The sequence below is a fragment of the Phyllobates terribilis genome, unplaced genomic scaffold (assembly GCF_046119375.1).
Source record: "Phyllobates terribilis strain yellow unplaced genomic scaffold, ASM4611937v1 Scaffold_1__5_contigs__length_1240528914, whole genome shotgun sequence".
Taxonomy (NCBI): Eukaryota; Metazoa; Chordata; class Amphibia; order Anura; family Dendrobatidae; genus Phyllobates; species Phyllobates terribilis.
Window position 1 is genome coordinate 769,808,933 of NW_027362761.1, and position 20,121 is coordinate 769,829,053.

Consider the following 20,121-nt stretch of genomic DNA (forward strand, 5'->3'; position numbering starts at 1 on the left):
AGGGTTTTTCTGTCATCTGGGTTGTTGTGGACCGTTTTAGTAAAATGTGTCATCTGGTTCCGTTCAACAAGTTATCTTGCGCCAAGACTCTTGCTAAGCCTTTTGTGAAGGAGATTGTTAGGCTCCATGGTGTTCCCACGGACATTGTTTCCGATAGAGGACCACAGTTTGTGGCTCGCTTTTGGCGTGCTTTTTGTGACAGATTGAAAATTCATTTGTCATTCTTGTCGGAGTATCATCCAGAGTCCAATGGACAGACTGAAAGGAAGAACCAGGATGTCAAGCAGTTTTTGAGATGTTTTGTGGCAGACAATCAGGAAATGTGGTCAGAATTTCTACCACTTGCGGAGTTTGCCCTTAATAATCATACTTCTTCCTCGGCTGGTTGTTCTCCTTTTCTTTGTTGTACTGGCAGGCATCCATCTTTTGGTCCATTTTCTAAAGGTGGGGCTGCTGTACCGGAGGAGGACAATTTTTCTGGCGATTTGGAGAGGGTTTGGACCAGTGTACGTCTGAAAGTTAAAGAGGCTAACAGGAGATCAAAAAGATATTTTGACAAAAAAAGAAAGGAGTCCTTGTTTGCTGTTGGGGATATCGTTTGGTTGTCCTCTAGGAATCTTCGTTTGAAGATTCCTTCTAAAACACTGGGGCCTAAATTTGTGGGTCCTTTCAAAGTGGTTCAGATTGTTAACTCGGCAGTGGTGAGGTTGGGCATTCCCTCGTCCTGGAGGATTAATTCTGTGTTTCATGTGTTACTTAAGAAGGCGGACACGCCTGATAAGCAGGCGAAGCCTACTGTTCCTCCTGTTGATGAGGACGGTGAATTTGAGATTTCTCGCATTTTGGATTCCAGGTGGCGTAGAGGAAGATTATAGTATCTTGTCTCCTGGAGAGGTTTCGGCCCCGAGGATAATTGGAAAGACGTCACCGCACCCTCTGACCTGAGATGTTACAGGGAGCGCACAGCACGAAGACAGCAGATCTGCGGAGGCACGGGGAGAGATAAGTATCCAGCTGCTGGGACCCTGAGCAAGCGGGGGAGAAGGGCGGGCATTGGCACCGCTCTCCTCCGCCCATAGCCCGGCGGGGTGCCTGACCGTGAGTGGGCCCCCCCGCCTGCTCAGGGCCCTAGCACTTGCCCGGGTGCACCGGATGCTGATGTTGGCCCTGCCAGCATACTTGCGTCTTCATGTGCAGGACAGTTAGTAAGCTGTGAAAGGTCATGAGAGGAGGTTAGAGATATAAGATGAGTGGGATTTTAAAGTCCCCCATGATGAAAGTGGGGATGTTACAAGATAAAAAGTGTGTAAGCAAGGTGGCAAAGTGATCGAGAAACTGATGGGAGATGCCCGAAGGGCGATACACCATCGCCACTCACAGGAAGAAGGGCTTAAAAAGACTGACATTGTGGACCTCAAAAGAAGGAAAGATAAGTGAGCAAACTGAGGGGATAACCTGAAAAGCACATTTTTTGAAAGGAGCAGACCAACACCTCCACCTTGCCTGCTCTCAGATCTCGGGGCATGTGAAAAATGTAGGCCACCATACGAGCAAAACCTGTATCCAGGTTTCAGTAAGAGACGAGACAAAGAAAGTGGTAATGGTCAACGGATTAGTGGGTGTAAAATACATGCTTTACCCTGGGTGCTTTCATTCCACGCTATATCATTGTTTGGTGGTAATTTATTCAGTGGGGGGCACTATTTCTGAAATGGATCACTAAAAGGCACCATTACTATTTGAAGGGCAATAAGTTGGTACCATTACTGGCACATGAGATGAATGTATGGCACATGTTACAGTGGCGATAAAAACATTCAACCTAACATTTAAGTAAAACAATAAGCTTCACAGATTGTGTAGAGTTGTGAGTATGCTCGAGTCGTCCTACTGAGCACAATATATACTCTACAGTAGGTGTCTTCTGGATTTTATCTATAAATAAAGATTATTATTAAATGTAAGTGTTGCGCCATATTAAAAAGGATATGTCAGCTCTTCTGACAAGTGTCTTTCACTTGCATTTTCAAAGAAATAATTATTGAACATCTGTTCTAAAACTCTGTGATCTGTTCCTTTGTTATGAAATTTATGGTAACTAGTTGGTGTTTCTCTATACAGTATGATACTGGTCAGTCAGAAGATGGAAAAGTAAATGCCCAGTTGATAATTTATTGACACATTTCCAAGGAATAGCACAAAGAATAGTTCTAAGAAAAGGTGGTCAGAACGGAAGTGTTTACTGAAACATGCATGTGACAGGTGGTGACGGGAAGTATGGTACCGGAATTTTAGGACTCGTCCTTGCTGTAGAATGATCTTTATAGACACAGAAAAATGCTTGTGACCTCAGTGGGCATGGTGATGACAGGTGATAACAAAAGCAGGATATGAGGGAAGTACAACATTTTCCATTCTCTTTAGCTATTGCTTTTTTTTTTATAGTAGCAGATGTGAGCAGGAATACTTAGTTACTCTTAAGAAACTAATGATCTCTGTTCTTCATATTAGTCTCCCTTTAAGCACATAATGAATCATGAATAGTTTCAGTAACGTAGCTACATTTTTAGATATGATTTTTACTCCTTTACTTTTCTCCTCTGCATTCATTTATTGTATTTACTCCCTTTCCTCCTCCACTTCCGTTACCAAGATTCCTATACCCTCCCAATAGTGGAAATTCATTAAGGCAGTGGTCCTCATCCTTTCTTACCTTGAGAGCCACATTCAGATCTGAGAAAGGGTCGTGAGCCACATCCAGCTCCTGCCGCCCTCACCCAGATGACACCCAGATCCCCATTACCGGTATCATGACAGCCAAAGCTTTTCCACAGAATTCACAACAAGGCAGTATACAAAAATCCAGGGATTCCCACCTTACCCACCTTTCACAAGCACTCCCACAACACTGTCCAAACCAGCTTCAAGAACGTCCTCTGACTGGCAATATCATCCTATCTCCAGCTTACCACACTTAAATTACCTCTGGACCCCCAAGGCCAGTATATGTGCATCCAGATCTTCTCTTCTGTGGGGGGCTACTCTTAAAATTCACCATCTGGAGACTTCCTCTTCACAGCTGTTTTCTAGACCAGGTGGTGGTGCACCAAGATGGCAGGCAGCCAGAAGCCACACATCATGGGCACATGAGCCACATGTGGCTCCCGAGTCACAGGTTGGGGACCGCTGCAGTAAGGTGTAACTAAGGTTCCTACAACAATTGGCATAGATCCTCTCTGCTGCTGGGACCCTTAGTATCTGTTATGGTTGCTACCCCTATGGTTAAGGAATATGTGTATAGGGATTATTATGTCTTTGTATTTCAGGGATGCACAATTTTTTCCAATCAGAGAGACACATCGTAAGATTGATTCAATTCAAGGAGTTGCAATAAATCTGAAAGGGTATTGAATTATGGCGTATCGAAAGGGATATTAAGGCATTGCATATTGAAAAGTATATTTCATAAATGTCCGATATGTGATGAACTAATTCCAGGAATTTTAACTATTAAGACAATGGGTTCTTTTTCTCCTCTATCAAACTGACACATGCATGTGTCTCTCTTTATGCAAGATACTGAAAAAATTGATAGTTTCTCCATTTCAGTAGCCGCACTCACGCACAGCCAACTGTTCACCTTATCAGCTGTTTTCTGGAGAGCCCCAGTCAGGAGGTCCCCATTATGCCAATATACAAGGATCCCAAATAAGGACACACATTGTACCATTAGTACTTACCTGAACTTGCTCCAGTGCTCCAGGACACAACTATTATTAGTGACATGGAAAATACTGTAAGCAGACACTAGACAATTAAGTCTGTGATCATATGGTTGGGAGCCGCACAGAATGGCATCACGAGCCACACATGACCCGTGGGCCGTAGATTGTTCACCCCTATCATATTGCCTATGAAAGTACAGAAGAACTTGTGCACAATGCATTCAATAGAGGTCTGCTTAAACTCCAAGGTGTAAGCTGCCAAACTGGAATACTTCAAAGTAACCCATTCTAATAAAAAAAACTATTCAAATAACTTCTACGTCAGCAATTAGAACATTGATCTTAAATATACAAAAGACTCAAAGATTTTTATCACTAATATAATCTTTATTTTTATAAACATACAATGATAGTTACATGTTGTAAAAGTAAATGATCCAAATATTCAAAAGAAAACTACAGTATATTTACACAGAGTAAAAAATGACCTATATACAAAATATAATTTACATTCATACATACACAGTGAATAAATAGTCTGTATTATGTTCGTTACGTAACAGTCTTTAAATTCTCAAGTAGTGCCGTGTATGCTGTAGCCCATGGCTTTATTTTTTTTTTTTGCTCTTTTTAGAAAAAGGTAAAAGATTAGTTTGATATATAGTTTTATAAAGAATCTCTCTCCATATTATTTTTTTATATACTATATATATATTAATAACCAATGTCTTTTTATCATATGGCAACAACTTAGTTATTGGGTTCTTAGGACACTATATGCACGCTTTTTAGTCTTTGTCGGCTACTGAAAATTCTATGTACATAAATTGCAACAAGATAATCACAAAGTGGAATTTCACATAATTCTGTATTTACCTTTCTAATTGGTAACAAGAAGACAATAGTATTTTTTTCCAAATTTTGTACTAATTCTGACAACTTTCCGTTCATTTCTTCCATTCATTTAAGTAAATACTTGCTAAATTAAGCTGGTTGTCAATGGAAAAAATCAATTTACCCAGAAGTATTGAAAATGTGCAGCTTCTGGGCCCAAATTTAAAATCTATAACGGATCTTGTATCTTTTAAGATGTTTAGCACCAATCTAAGGACTCATGCAGACGACCGTATTTTCGGCCCGAGTGCGATGCAACAAAACATCGTATTACACTCAGACCAATGTTTTTCTATGGGGCCATGAACATGTTTGACTTTTTCCTAGGACTGAGTCTGTCCAATTAAAAATCACAATTTCGATGCATATATCAGATCGTACTCTGCTATTCAAGTCACTGGTTCCGTTAAAAAATTGGACATCCGAGTCCGAGAGATTTTTATGTACTGACAGAATGGAGAAAATGGAGACATTTTTTTTTCTATCTTCTCCACATCCGAGAAAATCAGATCACACTCTGATCAGAGTGTGATTAGCATAATTTGGATGGATTTTCTCAGATGAGAGAAAATACGGTCATGTCACCCTAGTCTTATGTGCGTGGTAGAGGAGTCAATAGGTCCTGACAGGCATCTGGACCAACTTGTGATTACAACTTTTGCACCCCTATATACCCCTAGGTTTCCACTTTGCTGTTAGACATCTCCCCTAATAACTTACTGTAGACCTCAATATGTAAGAAAGTAGAGCCATAACAATGCACTGCTTTCTTTAAACAAGTAACCAGCAGAATTTAACTTTAGACAAGAATTGAGAAAAATTATAATGTAACTCAGAATCAGAGGAAAATACTAAGAATGATGTTTGTGAATTATCTTAAATTATCTACTTGGACAACTCCTGTTCATACCCCTAGCTTGGCCCCCATAAAATAATAAAGCTTATACTCACCTCCTGTGCTGGCGCCATTCCAGCGGTGTTGCACGCGCTCTCCCCGGGGCTCCTGTGCAGTTGTTGTGACACGTGATGCCAGCGCCCAATCAGAGCTGGGGTCACTGTCCCCATCTCCTGTCGAATTGAACATGAAGAGCAAGTCAGAGGTCCTCTTCATGTTCAATTTGTCCGAAGGCAGGGACGGTGATGCCAGCGCTGATTGGGGGCCGGGGTCCAGTTTCACAACAGCAGTACGGGAACCCAGGACCGCGAGCGCTGACACCGCTGGAAGGGCGCCGGCATGAGAGGTGAGTATAGGCTTTTTTATTTTATCGGGGCAAAACATTTTGATCAAGAAGGGGTTGTCCAAGTAGTAGACAACCCTTTTAAAGGGACAAATACTTTACATTTCAATAATTACACTAGAAATCATAATTACAGAATATGAGGTCCTGGGTCTCCTGTGACATTTCACATCTATTGGTTGGATTTCTAAAAAATCTGAGATATTTGGGAAATGCAGCGAGGAGGTACTCCAAGCAAACCTAACTATATGAGCTTTCATCAATATCACAGTTGATAACTCATGGATGCAGGAAGGTATCTCACATGAAGAAAGCATAATAAAAATAATTGTAATCTCTTGTAGTCTTGATTTATTTGATATATATTTAATACTTTGTATTGAGTGTGTTGGTTAATACAATAAAAACACAGATGTTAATGATTTGTATAAGTGCTATATAAATTAATTTAATTCATTTAGGAATGTTTTAATATATATTGTGATTCTCATTCATAGTCTCATTTTTTCTCAGTTTTCCTAACATGATCTGCAACAAATATGTAACAACTTTGACCATGTTATAATAAAATATTCTAAGCTCTTTTTTCTATGCATTATTGATGAATATAGTGACTATGGTAATGACAATTTAGTAGAAATAACTGGAATAACCAATCCAATCAATCTGATGTCTATACAACACTACAGTCCATGTTAAAGAATAACCGTCGTTTAATTTTTCTCTCCCATAAATCAATACTGCACATGAAAGTAATAAACTTTGTAATATATCTTATCAGAGAAGTCTGCTTCTTTCTCCTCCTGGACTGATCTTTCATTCTCAATATTCTTAATTCATGGTAAAATCTGATTTCAGGGAATAAAGATTTCCCCATGGCTGAGATAAGATATGAAAATTGGTGCTCATATAATTCTATGGAGAACTGTATCTGTAGTTTCTTGCTCCTCCCTCTTTCTAGCTCCTTCCCCGCCTTATCATTTTAAAAGCACCAACTGTCATCTCAGTAATGGAAAAATCTGTCTCCAATAAATATTGATGTTACAGATTTTTTTTCCCATGAGTTGAGAATGAAAGATCAGTCCTAGAAGAGAAAGAAGGAGATTTGACTAATAAGATGTTACAAAGTTTCTTATTTTGTGTACTATTGACTTATGAGAAAAAAAATGAAATGGCGGTTACTCTTTAAGCATATAGTAGTATTTCAAGGAACCAACTTTGTTTTAGTGACCTTTTTTTCACAGCATGGGCATTTAAAAAAATAATCTTGATACATAAACAAACATATCTCTGTATGGCACGTAACCCTTTTTCTCTGCTGATGCCGATGTAGAGGTAAGAGATGCTAATTGTCTAGCCCAGAATGTATACTTGTTGGTACAGTGCTTGAGTGGGCATCACATTACAGATCCCCATTAATACAGATATGGCTTTCAAGTCATTTCAAGTGTGTAGCCTGTACTCTAGTGCACTAAACATATGAAGAAAGCATACACTGAACAATAATAGTTTAGTCTGTAAAGAACTAAATATTCACAATACACAGAGGACATGGAATGGGTGGTTAATGACCATGAATTGACTTGTTGTTCAATCCTCGATCCAGTTATTGCTCTACGGAGAAACAGATAACTCGTGTCTATGTACCATTGCCTGATCTGAAATGTCCTTTATTTGAACTTCATTGTACATGGGCATAAAGGGTTTGAGTAGTATCAAATGCCACCTCACAGCAACAATAACGTTGGACGTGTGGGTTAAAGTGCAAATTTCGCTTCACATCTAAAATACAAAAAAGATATCATAAGATGAATGCATGATTTGACTGCGAGTTAATATATTGTATGAATACTAAAATACAATTCCTATTGATACTGATTCATAATGATACACCTTTGTTCGCTTAGATATACAGTACAGACCAAAAGTTTGGACACACCTTCTCATTTAAAGATTTTTCTGTATTTTCATGACTATGAAAATTGTACATTCACATTGAAGGCATCAAAACTATGAATTAACACATGTGGAATTATATACTTAACGAAAAAGTGTGAAACAACTGAAAATATGTCTTATATTCTAGGTTCTTCAAAGTAGACACCTTTTGCTTTGATGACTGCTTTGCACACTCTTGGCATTCTCTTGATGAGCTTCAAGAGGTGGTCACCGGAAATGGTTTTCACTTCACAGGTGTGCCCCATCAGGTTTAATAAGTGGGATTTCTTGCCTTATAAATGGGGTTAGGACCATCAGTTGTGTTGTGCAAAAGTCAGGTGGATACACAGCTGATAGTCCTACTGAATAGACTGTTAGAATTTGTATTATGGCAAGAAAAAAGCAGCTAAGTAAAGAAAAATGAGTGGCCATCATTACTTTAAGAAATGAAGGTCAGTCAGTCAAAAAAATTGGGAAAACTCTGAAAGTGTCCCCAAGTGCAGTTGCAAAAACCATCAAGCGCTACAAAGAAACTGGCTCACATGAGGACCGCCCCAGGAAAGGAAGACCAAGAGTCACCTCTGCTTTTGAGGATAAGTTTATCCGAGTCACCAGCCTCAGAAATCGCAGGTTAACAGCAGCTCAGATTAGAGACCAGGTCAATGCCACACAGAGTTCTAGCAGCAGACACATCTCTTCAACAACTGTTAAGAGGAGACTTTGTGCAGCAGGCCTTCATGGTAAAATAGCTGCTAGGAAACCACTGCTAAGGACAGGCAACAAGCAGAAGAGACTTGTTTGGGCTAAAGAACACAAGGAATGGACATTAGACCAGTGGAAATCTGTGCTTTGGTCTGATGAGTCCAAATTTGAGATCTTTGGTTCCAACCACCGTGTCTTTGTGCGACGCAGAAAAGGTGAACGGATGGACTTTATATGCCTGGTTCCCACCGTGAAACATGGAGGAGGAAGTGTGATGGTGTGGGGGTGCTTTTCTGGTGACACTGTTGGGGATTTATTCAAAATTGAAGGCATACTGAACCAGCATGGCTACCACAGCATCTTACAGCAGCATGCTATTCCATCCGGTTTGCGTTTAGTTGGACCATCATTTATTTTTCAGCAAGACAATGACCCCAAACACACCTCCAGGCCGTGTAAGGGCTATTTGACCAAGAAGGAGAGTGATGGGGTGCTACGCCAGATGACCTGGCCTCCACAGTCACCAGACCTGAACCCAATCGAGATGGTTTGGGGTGAGCTGGACCGCAGAGTGAAGGCAAAAGGGCCAACAAGTGCTAAGCATCTCTGAAAACTCCTTCAAGATTGTTGGAAGACCATTTCCGGTGACTACCTCCTGAAGCTCATCAAGAGAATGCCAAGAGTGTGCAAAGCAGTCATCAAAGCAAAAGGTGGCTACTTTGAAGAACCTAGAATAAGACATATTTTCAGTTGTTTCACACTTTTTTGTTAAGTATATAATTCCACATGTTTCAATTCATAGTTTTGATGCCTTCAGTGTGAATGTACAATTTTCATAGTCAAGAAAATACAGAAAAATCTTTAAATGAGAAGTTGTGTCCAAACTTTTGGTCTGTACTGTATGCCGTCAGAGATGTCTGCCAGTGGCTCTCTCGTAGAGAACACAGGAGCGCTTGGCAGGGTGCCTGTGCATGGGAGAGATGGGTGAGATCACTGCCGGTCGAGCAATCAGCTGAACCACTGTTTGGCCAACAACTGTATAAAGTGTATGGTGGTCCATGTTGGGGCATGTTGGAAAAATTAAACATGGGACTAATTTGCTGCGTGCCACCCAATTTATGTCTAATGGAAACCTCAAAGCGTCTCATCACAGATAACACTTTTACTCCAAAAGTCACAGTAGCAATCATGCCAGAGGAAGATTCAGCTAACTACGCATCTTAATGAATCACTTTCCATGTAATACAGATTCTGTTTGTCAGTGCCTTTGCTCTGTTTCATAGAGAGCTATGTAGAACTCCAGCTAGGATAGCCACATACCCCCATATGGCATAATGACAAGGATTGTCCTAAAGGAGCAAGATCTTTAAAGGCAACCTGTTATGTAAAAAAATCTATTAACCTGCAGATATGGGGTTACCCACAGGTTAATAGCATTCTAAAGCCGTGTGCCTGCACTGAAAGGCCTGATGCCGGGAGAAAAAGAACTTTATTCCTCTCGGCAGTATCTGCCTTTCAGTCACAGAGACACGACCGACACAGCGTCAGTCACTCAGTGATTAGCGAACCACGCCCCAGCACTGATTGACAGCTCGCTCAGCAGTGAATCTGTGCAAAGCCAGCTTTCAGTCAATGCCGGGGCATGGTTATACCGCCGCTCACTGTATACTGAGTGGTGACTGAAGCAGCACCCCTAAGACTGAAAGCTTGAGGCTGCCAGGAGGATAAAAGTTAATTTCCTCCCCTTAGCGGGGATTTTAGTGTGGCAGCTTTAGAATGCTATTAACCTGAAGATTAACTGCAGGTTAAAAATGTTTTTTGACATGACAGATTCATTTTAAAGGTGTTATCCCACTAAAAACATTTATCACCTACCCACAGTATAGGTGATAAATGTATCTGGGGACCCCACCACTGGGATGCCCAAGTTAATTAGAACAAGGCTTCCAAGCACATTTTTGGAAGATTTTCAGTGGGGCACTTTGTAAAATGTCTAGTTATCTCCATCAACCTAAAAGACATTAAAGGAGTGACGGAGAGCATTAGTGACCATGGAATTACCTACTTAACACCGGAGACTTATTTTAAGCCTTATTTACCAAATTTTCTTACAAAAAGACTTGCTCACAGGTCAACTTTATGTTTTAACTTGCTCTTAAATATGAAAGCAACACTGATTGGTTGTTTGGGACAACAAAGTCTGTATTTTTGTTAGGCAGTTTTTGTAGATGAAGCACATTGTTCTTTTCTACCCGTTGTAATAGGTAGATATAGTACTTTGTAGTGTTATTGAAATTCAAACAAGAGAAAAAGATGTATACTTCTGAAAAGTAAATCTGCTCATACCAGTCTGCTTTCTTCATGTTGGAGTGCTCATTACATCTCACGAACACCACAGTTCCTTTCCCTCGAGTGATAGTTGCACGTTCTCCATTTTGCGGGCAAAATATTAGCCTGAAAAGGTATAACACATATCACATGGTAATTTCTGTTGAATAAGATGTTTTTATTACGTGTTACGTTTCTGTCTTCTGCATTAAAGGCAATGATGGATCGATATTTCAACTACTATAGCCATGATACACTTGGTTTTTGCCCTCTTGCCTGAAGAGTCAGTGCACCACTGCACATATGATTTAACAGTGTATAGTTGTCATTAATATACTGTTATACTGTGGGTGCTTTTATAATGTTTTATTCATTGGTTTATGTCCACTCTTATAAACAAATTGTTTTTATTGACACCTAAATATGATGGGAAAGGGGGACAAAGGGACACTAGCCCCAAGCACCAAATTCTATGAGGGTGTCCATCTTCCATTGTCACTTCTTCTTGAAGAGGAACAGGGTCACAGTGAGTTCCCCACCGGCAGCCACACAATTAGATGATTAAAGGAGTTGTCCACTACTTTCACATTGATACCCTATCCATAGGATAGGGCATCAATGTATGATCGGCCGGGGACCCGCACCCGGCACACTCGCCGATCAGCTGTTTATCTGTGCTAGCGGCGACGGCAGGAAGTTCTTACCTGCAGTGCTTGGCTGTAAAGTTGTAGTGGCCGGCGCTTGTTACTGCACATCAGCCTCCTATTCAATTAAATGGGAGGTGGATGTGCAGTACCCCGCGCCGGCCACTACAACTTGATGGCCAAGCACCGCAGGTAAGCACTTCCGGCCTGCGGCCGCCGCCGCCGGGACTGATAACAGCTGATCGCAGGGGGTGCCGCGTGCGGGTCCTCGGCCGATCATGCATTGATGCCCTACCCTGCGGAAATTGCATCAATATGTAAGTAGTGGACAACCCCTTTAAAGTAGCCTGCTGCTCAAAGTCATAGATTCCTGTGACAAGTTCAACAGTAGAGACGAGATTGTCATCAGTTGCTGTACTCTGCACAGGCAGCGACTAAAATAAGAAAACTCTTTATGATGAAGTGAGTTTTGTCATGCCAGTTGCTACTTATGCAGAGCACAGAGAAACACCAAAGACAAGCAAAATACCCAAATAACTGGAAGTAAGTGGATAAATCGCACAGTGCAATAATAATAATAATAAAGGGTATTTAGTTAACATAATTTTGATCAGAATAATGTAAAAGCCATCCCACCACGTCACAGTAACCCTTATGGGACAGTCCTAACTCTAATATTAAAACCTTACCATTTGTCAAGTGACATACATATGGATAAGGGCAGAGAGATTACGGAAATTGCATCAATATGTAAGTAGTGGACAACCCCTTTAAAGTAGCCTGCTGCTCAATGTCATAGATTCCTGTGACAAGTTCAACAGTAGAGACGAGATTGTCATCAGTTGCTGTACTCTGCACAGGCAGCGACTAAGATAAGAAAACTCTTTATGATGAAGCGAGTTTTGTCATGCCAGTTGCTACTTATGCAGAGCACAGCAGCTGATGACAATCTCATCTCTGCTCTACATATGAAGAAACTGAGATGACAAATGCTTCACTGTGCTCTCCCACTGCTCCCTCTCCTCTGATATGTAATTTTGTGAAAGGGCAGACAAGAAACAGCTGATAGAGATGGTCCAAATGTAAAAAAGTCTTCTCTGTTAAAACAAGGAAAACACTAGGCTTAGGGTTAGGACTGGGGTCAAGGTTAGGGATAGGGTTAGAGATAGGGCTGGAATTAGCAATCGGCTTAGGTTTAGGGACAGGGTCATAATATAGTTACATAAACAAAAATGTTATAGAAAAAAACTAAAAAATATAACAATGTATAACTTTATTTTTGATATAACTTAATTTCATGTCTAATGAACCCTTACCCTGCGCAGTAGCAACCTACGCTATGCCACAGCTACTAAACATTAGTATCAATTTTAATACGTTAATTGAATTCAAATAAGTCATTTAGTAGAGATATTGTGTGCTTACTTCTTCTGCAGCTCTCCTGATTTTATCCTGATTTTCTGGACATCAAATGCATAGGTTTTGAACCAGTTTGCCCAGCTTAAATATGACTCGTTCTCCCATTTAATCTTCAGCATTAGCAGCTCGCCTACATCAAGTTCAGTGTAGATCAAGTAGGAATAGGTCTTGTTGGTGGACATTTCCGCTCTAGGAAGGATAAATACATTGGTTAAGATTCCTATTGTGTATACAATCATGTTTCTTTATTTTTTTTGCAGTGCCTGTTTATATTCACGTATAACTCATTTTCTCTGACGGAATATTCTAAATTCTAAAAGAAAACATTTAAAGTAGTTGTATGAGAGTAAAAAAAAGATAAAGATAAAAAAAAGAAAGCCAACCTCCTTCAACAAGCAACACCACATGTGTTCAGCTCAGTTGCATTCAAGACCAATGGACATGAGAGACATTGTTTTTGGAAGGAACCAGTAATGTTTTCTGATCTCATACAACCCATTTAAAATTAAAATAAGACAAATATTTGTAGACCAAGAGATTGGACCCTAAAATTTGAACTTATTTCAAAATTGTTAAAAAAATCTTGAGTTACAGTAGATGGACTTCTCAAATAGATGTTTTGCTGTAAATCATGCTCTGCTTCCAAATTTCTCACTTATATTGTATTATCAGAATTACTAGAACTGATCTGACTAACCAATATGATTTTGGATTCATACATCTGTGTTTTGGGGTCCCATGCCACTGGTCTCCTGACCGGAACTCCACAGCCTTATAGGCATATGTGAGGCTGTCAAGTTTGGTACAGGAGACTGCCGATGGGTCACCGCATCGCGGTTTGTACTCGGCCCCTATAAAATGGTGATTTAAGGCTATAGCAGCAGTAAACTGAACGAGAACAACTCCACTTAATTCACAGGTGCTGCAGCTCAGCTCCCGTTATAGCTGCTAAAACATGAAAAGGCTAAAATTAACTAAAAAAGGCAAAAAAGAATAAAAAAGAAAAGGTCATTAAGGCCTGGTCGTTAGAGGATTAATGGCTAGAATCTCTGTAAAGTGCATGATCGACTGAGAACTATGATACAGACAATTTCCGGTTGTGTAATTACAACACATTACACAATACTTACAGAATGAGAGGTCGGTTTTCACTTTCTCCCTTTGTTCCATACAGTGAAACCAAGAAAGGTTGGTTGGTTACAGTGAAGTTCCTCTTTGCAAAGAAATGCACTTTCACTTGGTAGTGGAATACTGCAAATTAACAGAAAAGACACAATAGAACAAAGATTATAGACCTTGTTAATGTTGCCTTGGGTTACATAATTATGAAACTATTTACATACTGTACACATAGAAACCATTGTTCAGGATAAGCTTTTCTCAGAAAGAGTGTGATAATTGATAGACTTCACAGAAATATTCCATCTCTAGGTACTTTAGAAGTAATTTTAATTGTGTAATCTTCATATTGTTACCTTTAAATGGCATCTGAGCATTTGTTTTCAAGTACATCTTAACACTTCTCTTTCCTCGGACCTTGTTAACTTTGTAGCCCAACGTATTGCATCGGTTCTTCCTGCAGCTTAGACATAGTCCTCTATCAAAGGCCTCCTTAGAATTGCAGCGATAGGCCATGCTTGGCTTCTCTTCGTTAAGTAGAGAGTCAATGAAGAGGTGAATGGAGCGTTCATGGGAGCATTTCACAATCTGGTCCATGTCTAGAAAAATTAGATAGATGTTTATTCTACCATTACATAATAAAAGTATTTAAAACATATTATAAAAGCTAAAGGGCATGTCCACCTCTGCAACCAATATTAGCAAAGCTAGTAAGGTAAGAAATATAACCAGGCTGCATAAATATGCATGAGGTCTGTTACCATAGAGACATATAGGTTTGCATAGGAGCTCTGTACACAATATGATAATGTGGTGTTTTAAATTTTAGCAAATTTGCTTCATTTTTGCAGTAATAAGAAAAATGGTTATAAATGTGAACGCATAGGCCCGATTCATTATTGCATTGCACCTGTTTTTCATTGAATTTTTAGTGTTTTGTGCCTTTGCTTTGCCACCAAATTGATATTTTTGTGCCTTTTTCTAAGTCTATTTTATATGTGATTGACTGTTGTTGTTTTTTCTTAGTTTGACACTGTGGGTGGGGTTTTTAGATGTTTTCGACTGATTCATCATTTGCAAAAATTTTCCCAAATGTACTCCAGTCGCCCTTTGAGTGATTTTGTGTACGAAATGTGAGACTTTTTTTTAGCTAAAGAGTCGCAAAAATAAAGACAGAAAAAAATATTTTTTTTTTATTTTGCATAAAATTCATTAACCACTTTTGCCTTTTTATGTGAATTTGGTGCATAAAACGCCAACAAATGCCAGAAGGCAAAAAAAAAGAATTGTGACTTTAAAAAAAAAACACAATTGCTTTAAATATAACAGCTGTAGCTTATCCAATGGGTAAACTGTGTTTCAACTAAGGGGTATAACTTTGTTAAAATCGAGATTGTAAGGAGGCTGGACATTTTACATTTATAAGGTAGAATAAGCAGCAAGCTCCATGTGCTGAACCAGCAACTTCTAAGGAATATACTTTTAGGACCTTAAATGCTATCAAATTAGCATGGACCAAATATTGTTAGTTCATCACAACTCTAATCTGAGATCATTTTTGAAAAATATAGGAAAGCTATTGAAATAATAAGAATAATTATTCATATATTACCTATAATTCCACGTATACCATTTTCTGCAATAAGCCGTATGGTGTCTCCAATGCTGCATCCTGGCTGAAAGCTTCCACCGTTAGGATAAATGTCAATATGTCCAACTGGCCTTTGAATACCAATGCTGCGGTCAGGAGTTCCTACACTGTAGGTATGTACAACGTCCACAAACTCTGCATCATCGGGAGACAGTGTAACCGAGGTCCCTGCATATTCAAAGCTGGGACCAGCTGGATCCAAACCTGAATGGAAAAATATAATGAGCTGGGGAATCTAAAAGGGAACCCGTCAAAAGGTTTTTTCCTTATTGCTAATGCCACCAGTTTACATGCAATGTAATATATTGTACGTCTCTACAACCTACTTATATCACCTCAATAGCGTGGCATAAAAAAATGTTTATAAAACTTCTGCGCTGTATACAAATCTGTGCTGAGTGGTCCCATGGGTGTCTCCAAACAGTGCTATTTCCCTATTGATTGTAAATTTGCAAGCAGGGCCCTCACTCCTCCTATTACTTTGTAATGTTTTTATTGTCTGTACATATTCTTACTTAATTGGAAAGTGCTGCGGAAAATGTTGGCACTATATAAATAAAATTATTAGTATTTATTATTAGATGATTTCCCAATATCATACATAGGAAATGTCAATCAAAGGTGGTGGGACGGCAGAGTGGTGGTGCCGAGCACGGTGCAGTGACACCCATTGGACCATTTATCACAAAGAAGAGATAGACACCACAACTCTCTCAGCGAAGCTGGTCTACCCTTTATTAATGAAAAGGAAATGTGTGGTTTCTACAAAGCTCCACATGAAGAGAAAATTTGAGTGAAAACTCGATAACCTCACAGTTTAAAAGATATTCAAATTATTCTAGACATATCAATTGACTAGTACTATCAATTGGCTTACTACTATGGAAGATGTCCTAGGCATAATCTCTCCTTTACGATATATATAATTACCTCTATTATCCATAATACCTCTGCTGTCAAAACTGGCGGTTTCTCTTATAATTTAGAATACATCACTAGGGCTAAACATAAAAAGAGAATACAGAAATGGTCAAGATGTCCTAACTCCTCTCACCTGTTATCCTGTTAACTTTGTTAGTTGTCAGACTACCAGCAACACCAGCTGCGTGAGCACCGAGACTGTATCCCAAAATATGAATGTTATCCAATGGATAATTAAATGTTTCCTATTGGAAAAAATAAAATACAAATGATACATCTTTAAAAATGCTAAAGAATATTAACGCCATTATGATTTTTTTGTAACTTTCAATTAATACATTATAACAACTATAGCATTATTTTTGACTATATTAAATTTTCATGTATCAATAAAAATAAGTAACGCATTCATGAGCTCCACCATATATTCACAGGAAGTTCCATGTGAAGCTATATTGCCGACAGTGTACTGACTACAACTTTTTTGTGACTGCACACTTCTGAATCTTCAAAGCGTGTGCACTGCTTGCTGTCAGGATACTCCGGTGTCAGTGGTGAGAGCAGAGCATGACGTGAACCACAAGTATGCGACATACATACTTCCGGCTACATTACGACTAGACGTGTGCGGCCTCACTCTAAACAAATGTATTGAGCGATGCCGCGCATGTCTAGTCGCAATGTGGGCAGAAGTATGCAAATCGCATATTTGCTGTCACATAGCCGGCCACTCTCACCACCGATACTGGAGAATCCTGACAAAAAAATAGGAAAAATAAAAAGGTTATACCTCTTGCATGACTGGGATGAGAAAACAGAAAGTTGCTGCCAAATATGACTATATTGCAGTGGCATACCATTGATGGGGGGTACACAGGTGGTTGCCTTGGCTTGGGCATAATATTCTTAGAGGTGAAAAAAATAAGATCTGGGGCAGTGCCAAGACAAGTGCCACTACTATAAACTGTAGTGGTATCAACGTGATGCTAATACAGTTGGATCCTGTGGTAGAGCAGGGGGCCTTAGGTTGCATGACCCACCACTCTCTGTCCTATAGGTTGGAGGCTGCTGTAGGCCTACAGCCTATATGATATTAGTGTTAGACTAAATACTGAATTACGCTGCTAGTACCAACCTGCTCTATGTACAGGGAAGAAGTGAGTCTCTCATATTACAGTACGTGAGTAAAAGCCTATTTTTTTCTGGAGTTGGCACAAAGATGGCATTCTCACCATTGGATGGGGTCATTATGGGGTCATTAATAATTTCAAAAGACTTGACACTAAGATCATATATTGCTTTAAGGTGGCTCACCGGGGATATTATTACTGGGTTAGGGGATGCCCCAGGACCTGGTAACCCACACTACACAACTGATGTACAGTATTGTCCTTTGTTCTAAGTTTCTATTTGATTGTCAGACTTTTTTTTCCCTTTCTTAAAAGCATAAATAAAGTTAAATTGTATACATTTATCTTAACCTACCTCCATCCAGTCTATGAAACTTGCTACATCCTGGCCCACCAGTTGCGTATAACCAGCCGACACTGGGTAGTGCTGTTGTGCTCGCTGCAGCCAGTCTACAACAATCACATTTGAGTGTGGCTCTCTCTTATATAATGCATCTACCAACTTGGGTACCCAACTTTCATACATGCCAGTTACCTACATGAGATAGAACATCAAACATTATAGACGTGCATAAAATGGTCATAGTATATGAAAGAATATACACACAATACAGGCAGCACACAATCAAAGTTCTAAGTACAAATTTTCTTAATTACTGTATATAAATATAACATTTAGAGGGGCTGAAGACAATGTATGTCCTATTAAAACATAAGGGCATCATGAAGTGCTTGAGACTTCCCTTAAGGAGAATCTGTAATCAGGTTTTCGCTACCTCATTTGAGAGCAGCATGATGTAGGGGCAGAGACTATGATTCCAGCAAATATGTCACTTACTGGTCTGGGGATGGTGTTATAAAAATCTCATGAATATGGAGGGCTACCTGGCAGCAGTTTTATTATTCTTCTAGTGATAATTCCCTGCTGCTAAGTGATTTTATCAAAACTACAGCAAGCAGCCCAGTAAGTGACACATCCCTGAAATCAGGGTCTCAGTCTCTACACTATCCTCCTCTCAGATTAGCTGGTAAAAACCTGGTGACATGTTCCCTTTAAAGAGCTGAAACAGAGTTCTGCTCTGGTGGACCTGGCTTGTCATGTACTTGAATGGTTGCCATGTAATGCTAATTGGGGGGGTGGGTGGGGGGTAGTTCAGAAATCAACTAATCACAGCTCTGCCTTCAATTTACAAGGAAGTTTTCTTTGTAAGCAACACAATGCAACTTTTACAGTATTTGGCACATGGTATGTGTCGATGAGTAATCCAGCATGGCATTTATGTCTACATGATAAGTTCTAAGTGTCCTCAATCATTTGTGACTCTTAAGCTGATATCTGTGTATATTAGTTTATTGTTTTATTATACTATAGTGCTTTCATTAAGCTGGTAGCCTGTGATAAGATAGCAAAGCTTAACTAGGACTATTTCTTTCCCGCGCAGTTTTGTCATCAAAATTGAAGGATTTCCGTAGAACCAGCAAAGTGAATGAGATTCCTGACATCTCATGCACATGTTGCTTGGTTTTTCCTTGCAGATTTGAAGCACTCATATCTGCAGTATGTCAATTCTTTCAGCATTTTTGCAGAGCTTTTCACATATTCTAATGAATGGGGAAAACACATCAAAAACATATGTTAAAAACATATAAAAAAAGTACATATTTTATGTATTTTTCCTGCCAAAACATCAGTATATGCAACAGATCTGCAGCAGATTTATCTACTACAAATACTGAACGTGTGCACATACCATAATGAATGGGGGAAAAAAGCATCAAAAATGTGCAAATTTTATGCAGCTTTTTTTTCCTGCTAAGAGATGCAGAAATGGTGAAGAAATTTCTGCTGGAAAAAATTAACGTGTGCACACACCCTTAGTTCTTTATATTCAGGTTGAATATTCTTATGCGTCTATATTGCTGAAACAGTAGTGCCTTTTTGTACTGGGTGTGATACATGTCTACCAGTATCAATGAAGAATATCGCTTGCACACTCTAACAGAACAGATCTGATGTGTAACAGTATCACTGAAGAATACCGCACACATGCTCCTATAGAGCAGATCTGATGTGTAACAGTATAACTGAACAATACCGCGCGCACACTCTAACAGAACAGATCTGATGTGTAACAGTATCACTGAAGAATACCGCACACATGCTCCTACAGAGCAGATCTGATGTATAACAGTATCACTGAAGAATAGCATACACACTTCTACAGAGTAGATCTGATATGTAACAGTATCACTGAAGAATACCACACACACTTCTACAGAGCAGATCTGATGTGTGACAGCATCACTAAAGAATACCGCACACACTTCTACAGAGCAGATCTTATATGTTACAGTATCACTGAAGAATACCACACACACTTCTGCAGAGCAGATCTGTAACAGTATCAATGA

General features: G+C 39.4%; 1 protein-coding gene across 1 annotated transcript in view; it reads right to left on the reverse strand.

Annotated features, from left to right (window-relative positions):
- Positions 1–4,091: 4,091 nt before the first annotated feature.
- LPL (lipoprotein lipase) overlaps positions 4,092–20,121 on the reverse strand; it is a 45,410-nt gene continuing 29,380 nt past the window's right edge. The window contains exons 3-10 of the mRNA XM_073636967.1: positions 18,065–18,244; positions 16,713–16,824; positions 15,620–15,862; positions 14,364–14,606; positions 14,019–14,139; positions 12,895–13,077; positions 10,844–10,951; positions 4,092–7,639 (exon numbers count right to left, since the gene is read on the reverse strand). Coding sequence (XP_073493068.1) covers position 7,639; positions 10,844–10,951; positions 12,895–13,077; positions 14,019–14,139; positions 14,364–14,606; positions 15,620–15,862; positions 16,713–16,824; positions 18,065–18,244 — 1,191 coding nt within the window. The 3' untranslated portion in view covers positions 4,092–7,638. The remainder of the gene's footprint in view (positions 7,640–10,843; positions 10,952–12,894; positions 13,078–14,018; positions 14,140–14,363; positions 14,607–15,619; positions 15,863–16,712; positions 16,825–18,064; positions 18,245–20,121) is intronic.